The following is a 17,424-nucleotide window of genomic DNA, read 5'->3' as shown; positions in this document are numbered from 1 at the left end:
TCGGCCAAGGAGACTCATTTGTCAACAATGTGTAGCACTAAAGAACAGCACTGCACAACCATGGGGACATATTTGGTTAGCTACAATGAAAATCTTTAATCCAACAGCTCTCAAACAATTTAAAAATAATTTTCAGTTTTGTTGCAATTTGCTTGTGTGGATGTAAGCTTGGCAGTTTATAGCCTTCCAGGAAGAACTTAATCACAAAAATGTAGTCTTATCTTCCTTGCTATGTCTCTAAACCACTGCAACCCTTGCTTTCCTCTCTTGGGGATGTTTTTGTTTTGTTCTGCAATTGGTCCTACAGGGTGTCAAGGTAGACGTAAGCAGGAAAGCAATAAATTATGGCTAATTCTTAAGTTATTTTACAGTTGGAGCTTGTTTTGGAATTTTGTTGGTTTTTTTTTTTTCCTGGCACGCACATGAATATTTATCAGTAAATGAAATATTTAAAACTGGGCAAAAGTTCTGGAAAGAAAACTATCATGTCATGAAACGGTACCCAGGTGATTTCCGGCCTATGTGTAGGTATTGTGCAACTGTATTGAGAGCTGTGAAGAACACTGTCTTTTATATATGCAGTCAGATTCCTGATCAACTCTGATTTGTCCTTCACAGTTTGAGGCAGACAGAAGAGCCTTCATTATCACCATTAACTCCTTTGGTACTGAACTATCGAAAGAAGACCGAGCCAAACTGTTTCCTCACTGTGGCAAACTCTACCCTGAGGGTCTGGCCCAGCTAGCTCGAGCAGACGATTACGAACAAGTTAAAACCGTGGCTGATTACTACCCGGTAAATTGCACAGCAGACAAACACGTTTTAACTCTCTCACTAAGATTTGCTACCTGTCCACATGCGCCTTGAACCATGTGCGATCAAATTCAAAAAGGAACTAAAAACATTTCTGTTCAACCAAGTCTACCCAGAATAGTTCCTCCCACCCCCACCATAGCTCTCACCCCCCAGGTGACCGCCCTTTCCTTATATTAAGGAAATAATTACTTTGTATATTGTTATTTTCTTGTTATGATTTCTTGTTGTTTAATCTATTCTTCCATACTGCCTCAGGTTAACCCCCCGCCCAGTTCTCCTTTCCCTGTTGAAATGTATTTTCCAAGCCTTCTGTTAATATGTGAACCAGTATGATGTCCCCACTAATACCGGTATATAAAAGTTTCTAAATAAATAAATGAGCAAGGAAAGCAGGTGCCCAGTGTTGTGTGCCTGCTTTCCTAACATGCGCCCCCAGGCATGTCTCCTGGGTGCACGATGCGGTATGTAAACGAGGGGTCGCACTGCCAAGGAGGCACTAGGGTCAGTTGTGTGCCCCTAGCACCTCCTTGGAGTGAGTGCCTAGGAGAGGTCAGCTGTCCGCTTTCCTAACCAGTGCACAGCCAAGGGTAAGGAAAATGGACGCCCGTTAACTGAGCGTCCGTTTCCCTAACCTGACCACTGGCAACTTAAAAAAATAATAATTTTTTAAACCTTTTAAAGTTTTGGTTCCTATGACTCGCCATGATAAATCAGAGGAGGTACATAAAAGCAGTATGTTCTGCTTTTCTGTACAACTTTTTGGGGTGCTCTGGGCAGGCATTAATTTCTGAGTGTAAATGTGCAGGTCGGGCGCACACCTTTTTTTCAATTTGGGGAGAATAACTAATAGCCTTATCAACATGCATTTGCAAGTGATGAGCGCTATTAGTTTCACCGGGGGGTTGGACACGTGTTTTGGATGCGCTAAACCCCTTATAGCATAAGGCGCATTGGACGTGCATCCAAATTGTGCATCCAACCGCGGGTTAAACAGTGGCACTAGGCCCCTTTGTGAGAGACACCTTGGGGAGATTAAAAAGTTATTTGAGAGGAAGCTTTCCTACTGAGTATTGGCAGTCTGTTAAGAAATAGGAAACAAACAGTAGGACTGAGTGGTCAATTTTCCAAATAGAGAGATGTGAAAAGCAGAGGGACCCAGGGATCTGTCCAAGACCATTTTTTAACATATTCATTGGCAATCTGGAAAAGGGACTATAGAGTAATGTGATCAGATTTGCAGATGACACAAAATTATTCAAAGTAGTAAAAACACGAGCAGCCTATGAGGAATTGCAGGAGGCCCTTCCAAAAATGAGGGAACTTGGCATCAAAACAGCAGATGAAATTGAATGTGGGCTAGTGCAAAGTGATACACACAGGGCTCAGTATTTGAAGTTGTTATACCGGGAACAATGGACCTTCGAGGCCTTGTGGACAATATATTGAAATCCTCAGTTCAGTGTGCAGCAGCAGTCAAAAACAAAATGTTAAGAATTATTTGGAAAGGAATAGCGAATACATTTTAGAATATTAATAATGCCTCTGTATAGATGTATGGTTAGAGTCTGAATTCTGTTCTAGTCGCTTCACTCAAAAAAGGTGTAGGAGAATTGTCTTTACTGAAAAAGCTGTTGAGGAGAAGCCAGGTGATTCAGAGGACGTGATACAATTCATTGAGGAACTGGAAGATATACTACGGCAGATTGATAGGCTACGTAGGACCTGATGTCAAATCATCCCAGAGTTCTGAAAACTCAAATATGCACTTCCAGACCTACTAATCTGTAATGTATCCTTAAAATCTTTCCACTATAACTGAGGATTGGAAAGTTGCATTTACCCATTCCACTCATTATTTTATAGACCACTATCATATCACCTCTCAACCGTCTCTTCTCCAAGCTGAAGAGCCTTAACCTTTGTAGCCTTTCCTCACAGAGGAGCTGTTCCATTCCCTTTATCACTTTGCTTGCTCTTCTCTGTATCTTTTCCAGTTCCACTATATCTTTTATGAAATGTGGTGACCAGGATTGCATGCAATACTCAAAAGTATGGGCATACCATGGCTCGATACAGAGGTATTCCAGTCCTTTCCTAATAATTCCTAGTATTCTGTTTGCTATTTTTGACTGCTGACGCACGCCGATATGAATAATAGACATTTAAAAATCATGAGCAGTGTAGAACAGATTACTAGAGAATGGAATTGTTCTCTGTTAAATAGCATTAGAACTTGGACACTCCATCAAAGTAACTAGTAGCAGTTTTTAAATCTAAGAACGTATTTTTATAGTCGGTGCACTGTTAGACCCTAGAACTGATACATCCTAAGGTATCAAACCCTGACGTGAAAGGTGTTCCAAAAGACACTGATTGCTTTGTCATCTTCGGAAGAACAGACCATGCCAAAGAGTTGTCACGTTTTGCACTTGGAAGTGCTCTAGTCTGAATTGCGTTTCTTTAAGGGCTTGGTTTTCCTTTACAGGAGTACAAGCTGCTGTTCGAAGGAGCTGGTAGCAATCCTGGAGATAAAACACTTGAAGACCGGTTCTTTGAACATGAGGTGAGAGACGGACATTGCCTTCTTTCAGGTGCCAAGCTCTAGTGTCAGTTAACTCAGTTCTTAATGTTACCCGTTGCCTGCACCGGAGTTATGTATAGGTCACAATAAGGTGGGCCCGAGGCTCCTCTCCCATTTGAGCTGGAGATTTTTCTAGAGCGCAGCTGTCCATGCTGATCACGACTTACTGCTCAGTTTTGCTTTCTTCTTCAGGGTGGTGAGACTGGAGTGTCTTGCTTTCTCAGAATTTCAAGTGCAAAAATATAGCTTGCGAAATTTAAGAAAGCCAGCAAGCCATGCCTAAAAAGAAACAGCTATTTAAAAAAGTGCCATAAGAAGTACCCTTTCAATATAAGTTGATTAAAAAAAAAATTATTTCATTTGTATGCTTTTTCCACTGTCCTGATGCTATAGTTTATTCTGAGGACGTGTGTCTACGATTCAGCCTGAGAGTCTTCATTTTGGACTTAAAAGCTAATGAAAGCTGCTGTTACTGTGGAAGTGGCATTTTAACAGTTTGTTGTCCCTTATATGTCAAATACATAATAGCAAATGAGGAAAAATCTGCGAGCTGCCAGTATTCCAGATATACTACTTGCCTGCCAGCTTCTGAAGCCGGGTCATAGCTTTTGTGGGAGGAAGTTGTGTCTACAAAATACACTTAAATTCTGAGGAATGTTCTGGTCAAGTAAGAATGGGAGGAACTGGCCCTTGTAGGGTTTTTCTTTTTGTTTGTTTGTTTTTTTAAGAAGGATGGTATTTGTTTTGGGCTTCACACATGGACGAGGGCCACCTTAGCATTGATAGGCATCGCTCAATATTGCCAACTGTTTTTTGTTTTGTTTTTCAGCAGCCCACTAACTTTTGAGCTCCATAAACCTAAATGACAATAATTGCTAAAAAAAAATAAATAAATGCAGTATTATGCCCCTTTTCCCATTCCCATGATTTAATTTAAACACACCTTAGAAAAGCAAATTGTATTTGGTGACTAAAGCAGTTGGTCCTCTCTCTCTCTCCCCCTCCTCCTCCTTTTATGCCTTTGTTAGGAGGAGTCAAATGGCCAGGCCAAAGAGGTTGTCTGAGAGCGATCGTTCCAAATCAAGCCTGGCTTCTGACTGACTCCGACTCTGATCGTGCTTGGGTTCTTTTTTGGGCAGCAGGAGCTGCCTCTACTTGTGAGTTGGCTGTAGACAAGCAGCTGATTTCTGCTTATGAGTCAGTGTCCAGCCTGGGTCTGGGACAGAGCAGAACAGTAACTGAGGCAGATGCTGGGCCTGATAGTAAGACAGATGCAGAATTGTTTCATTAGTCCTGCAGGCTGCCCTATATTGTAGACATTGTTTCCCGTTCTGTTGTTGGCACATAGTATACTGCCTCCACAATGCCTTTAAAAAGCTCTAGAAGTGGAGTTGCGACCCAGTGCCTTCTGTCTGAGAGAGCATTCCAAGGGCTTCAGAGAAGACTCTGTTTTTCCTTAAATTTTCTCAAAATTAGGTTTGTTCTAGTGGCCTGGAACCAGAAATCACAAAGTCCATAAATAATGAAAAGTCTCTTCATGAATCTAATACAGGGGTCCTCAAGGGTGGATGTGCATGAGAGAAGTTTGTGTACAGTGGAGGCAATGCATTTCAGATCTAACTGGCTCGGTGTTCCCCGATGACTGGGTTGAGAACCTCTGATCTAATATACCAGCAGTCGATCTCATCCCAGTCAGAGATCCTGCTAAATGGTTTTTAGAAATTGCTGAAGAAATACAAAATTTCTGCATCCGTAGAGAGTCAGACTATTGATGGAAAAGTTTTGAAGTTTCAGCGCAAGTATTTTCAGTGCATTGTCATCCTCTGCATTTTTATAAGATTTAGAAAAGGGAAAGAAACATTTCTTGGAAGCGGCTGTTAGATTCTGTATCAACAGGAAATGTTTTCTGTTTTTCCTGCAAACTTTCAGTCATTTAAAGTAATGAAAGTGGCCTTTTTGGAAGAAGTTTTCTCAAACTGGAAAAAAATGGGAAGAAAAAAATCAAGTTGCATGAAAACATCATTCAAGAAAACTGTATTTTCAGGAAGAACAAAATGTATACAAGTGGATGAGCATTTTTCCGGCCATACGTGCAAAGAGGTCAGAAATTGAATAGGCATTGTTTCCACTGTTAGGCTTCTTGCAAAAAGAGGATTTCCATTCTCTGGTGACAGACTTTGGGATCGCCCTATAATGGAACATACATTGGGTCACTGGAACTTTATGCCCACTTTGATTCTTTTCCTGAGCGTCGTTTGAGAAATTGTAGAAAAAGAAGGGAAGGGTAATTTTTCATACATTTCCTCACAGATGTCTGATGAACTGATTGAGCTAATAGGCCAAGAAGTTTGTATGAAACTAATTCAGAAAGTTGGAGGCGCAATGTACTTTTCTCTTATTGTTGACACTATAGCAGGCACTACTTATACAGCTCAGCTGTGCATTATTTTCTTTTTTATATATTTAAAGTTTTATTGAAAACACAACATAGCACATTGAGCATGTAACAGTAACAAGAAGTATTAACATACCAGCCTCTTAATGGGAACCTAACACACATGTAAATCCCATAGAAGAACAATGATAACAAAAGATACTGAACCCTATAACAGTAAGAGTATATAGTAGTGAAATAGGTTACAATAAAAGGCCCATGATAAAAACTGTCGTGTCATTATTCTTTTTGTTTTCCCACGAAACACCCCCCCCGTTCCCACTCTTGAATAGACCTGAGGTGGTAGAAACGATGCATTGCATCACATCCCCATAAGGTGGTTATCATCATTTGGAGGCTACGATTGTTGACCTCTATGACGTTCCCTCTCTATGTACCCTCTTTCCATATGCAGTAGTTCTGCCAAGTTCTCTGGAACCGCCCAATGGTTTTCTTGTTATGTGCTGTGATTTCCACTAGTATGTATATTTTCCCGAGTTTGTGTTGAACTTTTAACTAATGTGAGTGTTTGGGGCGATTTCAATTTCCTGGCAATTTCAATTCTGGTAGCTGTAAAAATATAGTTCACCAATCTATCTTCATACTCCATGTTCGGTAGAAGGGAAATAGCCAATAAAGCATGATCTGGATGAATCACCAAGGGGAGGCCTTGAATAGCTGACCCAGCCAAGCCTCGATATCATTCCAAAGAAGTCGGATCGGTGTGCAATCCCACCACATATGTAGATAACTACCCACTATGAGACAGCCTCTCCAACATTTGTCTGACATGGCGGATATCATTCTACAAAGTCTTAATGGACAGTGGTGCCATCTAAATAGCAATTTTAAGGAATTTTCAATTATGGAGGTCGCAATCAGGCCTTTACCCAACTGTTTGAAAATCCCCTCCCATTCCCGCTGGGAGAAGCTTTTATGAAGATCACTTTCCCAGGCTAACATATGTGTGGACTTTGTGAACAATTCCTGCCCCAACAATGCATAAACGATCGATAGCAATTTAGTGGCGTGGTCAGCTTTCCGACATAGAATTTCAAAATCAGACTTTCCTTGTTGTAAATGACCTCTGATAATGGAGGTATGTGCGAAATGTCATAGTTGGAGGTAAGGATAAATATCGTGATCTGACAGTTCGTATTTCAATTGCAGATCCTGAAAAGTGTGTGCTTTTCACTCCACCCTCCTTTTGTGCTTCGCCCTCAAATTATTTTAACATGCTGTACGAGGGTCTTAAAGATCAGTCCCTCCGCAAACTCCAGATAATACAAAAATACGCCGAAGAAGTGATAGAAGAATGTAAGCCACATAAACATATCACAGGTGTCCGATATAAACTGCACCCAATTCAAAGCCCTGACCCTGGTTTTCAAGGTTCTAAGAGGGAAGCACATTGACCTACTTGAGAGCGAGGCAATTTCTTCACATGTGTCAGCACTAAGATCCTCACGTGGAACCTCCATAGCAGCTCCATCAAGAAAAGAAAGATTTATCAGTGATCCTGAGGAACAGCAGCTGAGCTGTGGAATTTTGTCTCAGAAGAATGCTGCCAAATGCATGATTACTCATGTTTCAGGAACAAGTAAAAACTTGGCTTTTCCACCAGGCCTTTAATGCCAAACCCATAGTTTATTCTGCCTTGGAGCTCAGTTGAAGTCTGCTTTCTCATATACATTAGCATTAAAGACGTCTATAACTACTTGACACCATTATGAGTATTTTGAATGCGCTGCTATAACCTATTTTTGCTGAGATGTTTGACCCAAATTTATTCATTATTATTGTTTTATTTCAAGTTTAGTCTTACTGTCCACTTTCTTAAGACTAAAATTGTTAAACTGCTACTTGTATTCTGAATGTATACTGCCATTGTACCCCGCCTTAGATGAATTTCTTATTAGGGAAAGTGGGTAATAAGTATTCAGCCCCGGGCCTCTCAGAGTCTTGAAAAGGTCCTGGGGTGAATTACTAGGACCATCTCAGCAAATTGTCATTTGCCTCTTCTGCTTTTGACTCATTGAGTGGTTAACTAGTTGAGAGTCAAAGAATGACAGGGTTCCTGTTAGAGGAATAATTTCTGTTTCTGATCAAAGACAATTCAGAAAGGTTCCTCATCTCTAATGTGACATCATCTGGGTTTTTTGTTTTTTTAGTTAAATGGGATCACTTTGTAGAAATTGGAATTTCTGTTAGAAAGGTCTGCTGTGAAAGATTTCTAACAGAAATTCCAATTTCTGCAAAGTGATCCCATTTAACTAAAAAAAATAAATAAATAAAAAACCCCCCCGGATGATGTCACATTACAGATGAGGAACCTCTCTGAATTGTCTTACATATATTCATTCTGCTCTGATTAACTTGTTAATTTAGCTAGAATCAGTATATTGCAAATGCAGCCAATGATGTTGTCTCCTTATAAAGGGACTTTGGCAACCTTTGTTCCTCTTGATGTGTCAGCAGCTTTTGACACACTGTTATGCTTCGCTGATTAAACATTTAGAATCAGTTGGTATAGGGAATACAATGTTATGCTGGCTTCAGTCCTTTTTAACCACTCATTTTCAACAAATGATTTCATGTTGTGGGCTTTCCTCTGCTAGGGCAAATACAGCTTGGTATTAGTTGCCATACTGTTTAGTATTTTTTTGTGTACTTCTATTTAGCTCACTGAGAGTTACGTTCAAGTACAGTAAGTATTTTTCTGGCCCTAGAGGGCTTAGTCTAAGAAGGTAATTTTCAAAAATGAGTTGCGTGTGTAAATTTAGCATGCTATTGTAGCAGTTTTCAAAAGCCCATTTACATGCTTAACGTGCACTTATGGGTGTAAAACCTACTGACAATTCAATGGCATATATTGTAGCAATTTTCAAAAGCCCACATACACTCATAAAGTGTATTTACACGTGTATAACCCAGTTTTAAGCGCGTATATCCTTTTGAAAATTACCCCCTTAGCTTGTAGCTGAGTCAATGTAGAGTGAAGTGACTTGCCCAAGGTCACAAGGAGCATCAGGTAAGACTTGAACCTTAGCTTTCTTGGTTCTCAGCCTCTGCTGTTACCATTAGACTGCTGCTGTACTCTTTATTTATATCCCCTAAGGAAGCTTTTATCGGCCCATGGGATATAATGGAGAACCTATGCCGCTGATATCTAGAGTTTTATATCACTGGATCTTCTTTACAAGAATTTGTCATTGCTAACCAAATGTGTTGCAGTCGAAGTGGATGTATCACAATAGATTACCACTAAATCTTCAAAAGACCGAATTGTTAGGGGGACCCTGCCCCCTTCTGAGTTGCTTAACCTTTTCAAGTAAACCATCACTGCTTGCCTGCTCTTCTCCCGTGTACTGATCCCTGAGAGTGATGTGCTTGTGCGTGTGCACACCGGTCGGGAGCTCTGCACGCGAAGCAAAACATAGTGCACAAAAAAATAAAATCCCAATATTTACATTATACTGGCTCGTAGCACACAAATGTGAACTCTGCATATAAAAAGTTGCACAAAAGAAAATTTCTACATACTTTCAGAATAATTTTGAAAGGAAAATTTAAATGTAACAAACTGTCATAGCAATTTTCAAAAACCCATTTACCCGCATTAAGTACTGTAGCAATTTTCAAATGCCTAGAGTAATGTTTGTTGTTTGGGTGGAATATGAACTTTTTAAAATAAACTACCAATGTTGAAGTTCTCAGATCAAGCAGTGGTCAGCTAATTTTTCTTCTAAAATTCATTCCATTTAAGAGCAAACAGTAATTTGGAACTAAATTAGACTAGCTTGTCAGAGATATCGTGGAAGGTAAAAAAAAAAAAAAAAAAAAAGCCGAAATAGCAGATTGTCATCTAGAATTCAACAGCTTTCAAAGAAATATATTCAACACTATAGAAGATCAACAGATAAATATTTCTCTGCATTAAATTCTCAAAATATAGTTCGCTCAACAAAAAAACCCAAAAAACTGTATTTTCAACCAGTATTGACACACATGCCAAATTTCAGGGAAGTCTGTAGGAAAAATGTCACCATATCTGGGAAAGCTCAATTTCAGACAGGTGGACATTGGACGTTGAGGATAGTTTGAAAATCCAATTACACAAGTAAATAGCTATTTACACACACCAATGGATGAACTGAAAATTGCTTTCCTTTCGTAGACTAAAAATATGGATGTTCTCCAACACATGTATTTTTAGCCACATGGAGGAGGACCTTACCACTTTAGAGATGTAAGGTTTTGATGAAGTTGAGTGTCTAGGTTTCATACTGACCCTTTAACATGTAAGGGAATACCTGCTAGTGAAGGAAGCAATTTGTAGGTGATGTCTTTGCCAGCTGAGGTAGAGGAATTTGGATTTTGAGAGATTTAGTTTGTTTGTGTTTATTAAGCCATTGGGCTACCTCTGTCGAACATTTTGTTTGGATTAGTGATGGATGAAAATTGGTCAGATCACATTTTGATGCAAGTTGGATGTCACCCGCAAATAGGTGGCATTCAATGTTGAAGGATTGGGTAAGGTCACAGATTTGGGTGCATGTAAATGTTGACAGTTTCAGAAAGAGGTCCGAGCCCTGAGACACTCCACAGGTGAACTTTCTGGGTAGGATGATTTCTTGGCCCATGTAACTGATTGTGTTCTGTTGGAGAAGAATATTCAAACCACTTTAGGATCATCAGTGCTGATGTCCTTCAAGCATTGAATCAGAAGTTGGTGAGCAACTGTATCGAAGACAGTTGAGAGATCAAGTAGGACAAGGAGGTAGTTGCCACCTTGGTCTGCGTGAAAGTGGATGCCAACAGCACTGATTCTGTTCCATGGCCTTTTCTGAAGCCAGATTGGTAGTGGATTCAGAGTTGAAGCTAAACTTATTTATTTACTAAATTTTTATATACCGATTTTTTTTTTTTTTCATGCGAGCATATCAAATCGGGTTACAGTAGTTATCAAATATTCATTTAAAAATATTTTTTAGCTGCTTCTTGAATTTCAAGTTCTTTTGCCTTGTATAGAATTTCAGTTTTATTTGAATTTAGGGAAAGATTGATTTGGGTTAATACTCTTTCAATGGCAGATTGATATATATCCCAGAGCTTAAGAGTTAGGTCGATAGATTTTTCGATCGGAATTAGAATCTGAACATTGTCATTATAGACAAATTGTGTTAGAGCGAAGCCGGATAGAATTCTGCACAATGGAAGCATATAAATATTAAAAAGGGTTGCAGACAGAGAGGATCCCTGGGGTACTCCATACTGGAAATCAATTGGTTGAGATACATTATCAAGAAATTTTACTTTGAAGTTTCTATTTTTTAAGTAAGAGTCAAACCATTTCATTGCGGAGTCTTTGATGCCTATTTCGTTTAGTCTACCAGGAGGATTTTATGATTAACTGTTTCAAATGCTGCTGAAATATCTAGCATGATCAGGAAGTAAGTTTGGCTGTTATCGGCTCCTCTGAGGATAATATCTTGTAATGAAGTTAATAGGGTCTCAGTGCTAAAATATGTTCTAAATCCATGTTGCGCCGGATATAGGGTTCTATGCCTTTCAAGATAATCTGTACAAAACTTTGGACAAGAAAGGGAGGCTGGAGACTGAACAATAATTGTCTATTATCATGGGAATACTGTCAGGTTTCTTTTGGATATAGTCCCGTTACCTTAGAGTTTCAGACAAACTATTATTTCATCCAGTCATTCATTTCAAAGGATATGTGGTCAGTCCCCTTTAAGATTCAGTTTCACATCCTTGAAATATTCCCACGATAAGACTAGTCCTCTACAGGAAAGAATTCTAGGCAAATCTTCAGATTATTTCATTGTCCCAGTGAAGTCCACAGGTCTCTGAGCTTATTTTCAAAGGGAAACTCCCCATGGAATTTCACTTTCAAAATTTGGCAGGTGCACACAACATGGGTGCAAAAATATCCATACATTTTACAACTGCAAAGAAGTACTCACAGATTTCAAAACGAAATCTTCATTTATCTTCATCTTTGTTTGTTAGTCTTATTCTACAAGATCAGTAGCTACCTATTTAGAAATAGCAAAATAATCTGTGGAAGAAAGATGCAAAATTTCAGTTTGGAGTTCCATACAACTTTCACTAAACCTATTATAGTAAATTATGCCAGAAAAAGACCATTTGCCCAGTGCAGACTGCCCAGTTATTCTTGTTCACACTGCTAAGGACATGGCGCTGGGCTGGTGTGCAGACGCCGCCGTTAACCTGGTGCTGCGCCTGGAACTGAGAGGTGGTTGGGACCATGCGCTGCCCTGCCGGTGGGGCTATGAGCCCAGGCCTCTCCCGCTTCGCCGTGCTGTCGTGGTGATGGTGAGACTGCGTGTGACCGGGAGGCCCTGGATGTAGAAGGCGGGTCATGGATGGTGCTAGGGGGAGGAGCCAGGCCGGTCCAGGGAAGCACCTTGGAGCAATTCAGATTTGTGGCGGGGGCAGTCCCAGCCCTGCGGGGAGGCCGAGTCTGGGATGGTGATACTGCCTGTTCCTTTAGACGTTGGCTCCCTGGGCTGCAGCTGCTGCTTTTCCCCTCACTCCCACCCAGTTGTCTGACATACAGTTACTCATTTAATGTTAGCTAGTTCTGATGTTTTACATATTAATTACTTTTTTTCGCAGCTGGGGCAGGGCATATCCAAGCTGGAAGGGGAGGAGTCCGTTCCCATTGCAGGCAGTATGTAGTATGACTGGTATACGCTACCTTTTGCTCGGACTGTCTGCCGTCCGGGTCAGACAGCTCTGGTTTATAGCAGACCGGATGTTCCGCCCACTTGGGCAGTGACCTTGCTTGGCTGCGGCGGGTTGACCGGTACACCCATAAGGAGCGAGTGCCTTGCGCATGGACTGGGCTTTGCCTGACAGCGGCGAGGCCTGGAATCCAGAGTAAATGCACTGCCTGCCTGTTGAGAAGCAGCCAGAAGCCTCTAATATGGCTCGGGTTCCTAGGTTTTTATTGCAATAAAGCTGTGGCCCGTTTTCCACCGAGTCCGTCATTGTTGAAGTGTCCCAGTTGGGTAAAGTATCCCATGTGCCTGTGGCCTTAACTCTTACCTTGCGACAAATTGTCACGCTGCCCAGGTTAGGATATACCAGGCCGTCAGTCATAGAGTAAGATCACCTGCTGGAATTACTCCTTATTAAAGACAGTTTTTCTTGTCTTCCTCTTTGTTCTTCATCCTCCCGGTTAGAGGAGCATGCAAGATTCTCTGTTTAGTTTATACACGACACCCCTCACATGTCCAACCACAAAGTCCTGTAATAATCCAAATAGCCACCACCAGCTACTACCTGAACATCTGGCTGCTTAGTTCCCCCTGGCATCAACCTGTAATGCCCCACCCATCCAACCCAAGGACTGCATGACATGCCAGACAGGCCTAGCTTTATAAATCCCGGACTTTCCTCTAGGGCTTATAGGTGGATTAGTAATCATCTATGGATGCCAAGTTTATAAAAAGAGTTCTTCAAGCTGTGATCAATCCAATTCCTTAAGGTACTGCTTGTGTAAGTCCATTACTGAAGACTCTGTGAATCAAATTGAATAGGAATTTGGTGTAACCGTCAATAACCATTCCATTAATTCCCACACAGTCTGCACTATCTCTGCACCTGCCCCCTTGAATTTCAGTTGTGATGATTCAGTTGCTAGGTACTTTGATACAATTTACACAACTGAATATATATTATTGTGGTAATTGTTTTCAGTCTTTTTCATGCCACATTGCTAGGGAAACATTCACAACTGGGAAGAAAGTCACAGGCCATCCAGTGATTGATTTGGCAAAATCTTAAGCCCTGGTTGGGAGAAGCCTTAATCTTATATTACAGGGATCTGTATTTAAACTTTAATGCAGCTTGTGTGAGAGTTAATGGAACAGTTACTGACAGGAAGACAAAATTCCTGTTTTTATTAAGAGTGATCATGCTAGTGACCACTGTTTTGTTTTTGGGTTTTTTTTCCCTACAGGTGAAGTTGAATAAGCTGGCGTTCCTTAACCAGTTCCATTTTGGTGTATTTTATGCCTTTGTGAAACTCAAAGAGCAGGAATGCAGGAACATAGTGTGGATTGCAGAGTGCATCGCCCAGCGGCACCGGGCCAAGATCGATAACTACATTCCCATCTTTTAAGCCCTTCTTCATCCCTCCTGCCATATACAATGGTCCCTCATATATCCCAGTACTGTTCCTAGCACCTCTGAAGTGTCAGCCTGTTGCAGTGATTGCAAGGTGCACATGGCTAAATCAGTGTGAGAAGAATTTGCATGCTCTCTGGTAACACTGATCTAAAGCTCAGTGCATCTGGAGGTAGTTTGGTTTCATTGACTGATATCTTTACTGGTGACTTCTTTGATTCCTTGGGGATACCTACATGTGGTCCCTTCGAGCGATGAAGCAGGAGGGAGTTTGTTGTATTGTAATTGTACCTTTGTCACTGTACTGATCTGTGTATACACTGAAAGATAATGTCAGTCTCTGTAAAGTTAGCAGATGCTCAGTATCGTCAGGGAGAGATGAGTCCTGGGTATGCATTTTTTATCCATGCGTCTTAGTACAATACTGTCCTTCTATAGGGATAACAGTGGCACCTGGGCTTCCTTTTGCTCACACCATGCTCACATGTAGATTAAGGCAATAACATGATAATTTGACAATAAATTAGTTTCCCCATGTTTACATTTTATATTCAGCTGCATGTCATCTTTATGTAAATGATTTTCTCACCTTGCTATAAACCTATTGAAATTGCATTGGCCTGTAAATTAGCTTCGGACTTGCATCATTTTAAACATTATTGAACCTATTTTGGGCTTGCACCGAGCAATCACTAGTAAACAGAAGGTCTCTCCATTTCTGTTGGAATCTTAGTCTAGATTAGAATTGTGAAAAACTGAACATGTTTTTACTTTGATTGTATAGTTATGTTGCTAATGCCTTCAGTAGCATATATGATCACAGCCCATGTCAACTGCAGTTGCAACTCAAGGCAATTTGACTAATGAGATCAGCCCAATAATTTTGGTTAATAAAGTACAGGATATCTAGATTATAATCTGATTATAGTAAGGCCACTTGTATATAAAGACTGAATAATATATTAATAGGCTTCATTTTGTATCATCATAATATTGGCTACTGAAAGAAAACAGTTTCCCATCATTTCTTAGAGGCTGGCCATGTTTCTTAGCCCTTGTTCTCAGCTTTCACTATCAGCGCTGTGTATTACACTGCATTGAAGGAATATTTCCTGAAGCCACGCTTCCTCGGGTATTCCAGTGGTACAACAGACTATTGCAGAGATTGAGTCTCTTAGCAAAATGGGATTTTGTATGCCTGATATGAAGCCACAAGTATGCTCTCCACTGAGTTGAACTACAAGCTGCTTAGTATGGGGATGCACATGAATGTTAGGGTCTCCTTAGAAAGGTTATCCGGCTAAATATTAGGCAGAGAGGTCGTTATCTGGCTACGATTTAGCCAAATAAGTAGAGAGCTTCCTGGGGATGTTCTGGTGCAGAGTAAAGATACTTACTCTGATGTTTGGAATAAGTTATTCGGCTAACTCAAAACATGCCTGAGAACAGGTCTAAAGTTTTTGTTTTTTTTCTGGCATCATATGCCAGATAACTTTAGCCATAACCAGCTATATTCAAAAGAAAATAAGCATTTAAGTGGTGCTGCAGTACAAAAAAAAAAAAAATTGCCTAATACCCGAAATGACAGCTTCCCCCGCCCCCCCCCCCCTCCACCCAGACAATGGCAACTGGGCCAAGCATCCCCCTCCCCCAACCCCTCTAAAGTGATTTTAAAAAAAAAGGTCTGGTACTGGCCTGCGTACTCCCCAGTTTCACATCTTTGGGCTTTCCTTCTTCCCTCTCCCACCCTCCCAGCATCTTTAACTTTGCCCTTCTTCAGCCTGGATTGCTGAACACAAGGCCTGCGACCTGGGGCCAGAGCCTTTCTGTATTGATACGGTAGAAACACTGGAAGCGGGTACTTACACTTTGAGTGCTTCCATAGCAGCGCAGGAAGCGATGGGCCGGGGTGGTGCTCACTGCACGCAGTGATCCAGGCTGAAGTAGGGCAAAATTAAAGGTACCGGCAGGTTGGGAGTAGGAGAGAAGTCCGAGCAGGGATATTTTAACAGAAAAGATGTGCAACTGGGGCATGGGGGAGGGGGGACCACTTCTTTTTATTTATTTATTTAGAATGTTTATAATCCCTTTGGATGAGTTTGCGGGGGGGGGGGGGAGGAGATGCTCGGCCCGTTGCCATGGTTTGCAGAGGAGGGCGGTTGTCATTCAGGCCTCTAGGCCCACAAGGTAGTTAGGCTTTTTGTACTACAGTGCCATTCAGCTGATCATATTCTTTTGAGTATAGTCAGTTAAGGCTAAAGTTATTCAGCATCATGAAGCCAGATAACTTAAAATAAAACCTATCCCGTGATATTCAATAGATAGCCGGTTAAGCTTAAATGTTATCTGGCTAAAGGTAGCCCGATATCTTTAATTGGGGATATTCGGCAGGATGTTTTTCTGCTGAGTATCCAGAATAACTTCTCTGGCTGAATTTAGCTGGATAACATATCTATTATAGATTTTTTTTTAATATTGGCCTCTTCATGTTTTATATCTGAAATTTGCTTTATGTGATTAGAATGACTCAGTTCCTTATCTGGATGGTAATAACACTGAAGATTGTTTAAGCTTTTGGCGAGATTTGCGTGTCGTGTTTTGTTTTAAATATTTCAGAGTAAGAAGAGAACACAAACTACTTCCTTTAAATTGCATAAGAATGGCTTTATTTTTTTTTGGGGGGGGGGAGGTGGGTTTAGTGAATAATTTTATCTCCCTATAAGAGGAAAAGCAGAACTACAGGTCCAAGAATTTGGTTGGAAAGAGGCTATAAAAAAAAAAAAATAACTGGCTTGCCACGCCTAAAGGTCCAAGAACTCTCTAGTAGTGTTACTAAGACTGACTTGGGTGTCTAATTGTTTTAAACTTATGACTTTTTTTTTTGGTTTGTTTCCCCTTGTGAGGTACCAGTGAGACTGTGCTTTTTCAAAAAAAAAAAAAAAAATCCATTTATCAGTGTTAAGAGTAGATCCTTATACCATAAATATTGTGTATAAATTGTTTAATAATTTAAATGTATGTTTTTCTGTTTTACAGCTGTCATCACCACAGATTTTGTATAAAAGTAATTCCTTTGTAGATTCTTACTTGCTGAAGTCTTGAATATAAAAGAGATTAATGTTAGAATGAAAAATAATTTAGAGAAAAAAAACAAAGTTTACAGAAATATGGTTAATTATGACTGGTAGCCTGAAATAAATTATATGTTATCACTATACTGAAGGCAGATTTCTGGGTTTTTTTTGTTTTTATTTTCTGAGGGGGAGGGAAGGATTTGTTCTACAAAATATTCACTGTGATGGAAACTTTCAAAGCAGGCACACATGTGCGCACATTCATCAGCCCGCACCCAGGGCCGCGTCCGTTTTATACCATATGCGAATGTATGCGCACATATATTATACCAGGCATATGGTAT

General features: G+C 40.4%; 1 protein-coding gene across 1 annotated transcript in view; it reads left to right on the top strand.

The window, feature by feature from the left end:
* ATP6V0D1 (ATPase H+ transporting V0 subunit d1) overlaps positions 1–17,223 on the top strand; it is a 101,717-nt gene extending 84,494 nt beyond the window's left edge. The window contains exons 6-8 of the mRNA XM_029608802.1: positions 619–795; positions 3,302–3,379; positions 13,840–17,223. Coding sequence (XP_029464662.1) covers positions 619–795; positions 3,302–3,379; positions 13,840–14,001 — 417 coding nt within the window. The 3' untranslated portion in view covers positions 14,002–17,223. The remainder of the gene's footprint in view (positions 1–618; positions 796–3,301; positions 3,380–13,839) is intronic.
* The last annotated feature ends 201 nt before the right edge of the window (positions 17,224–17,424 follow it).

The sequence above is a fragment of the Rhinatrema bivittatum genome, chromosome 7 (assembly GCF_901001135.1).
Source record: "Rhinatrema bivittatum chromosome 7, aRhiBiv1.1, whole genome shotgun sequence".
Classification (NCBI taxonomy): Eukaryota; Metazoa; Chordata; class Amphibia; order Gymnophiona; family Rhinatrematidae; genus Rhinatrema; species Rhinatrema bivittatum.
This window is presented reverse-complemented; position numbering and strand designations above follow the sequence as displayed.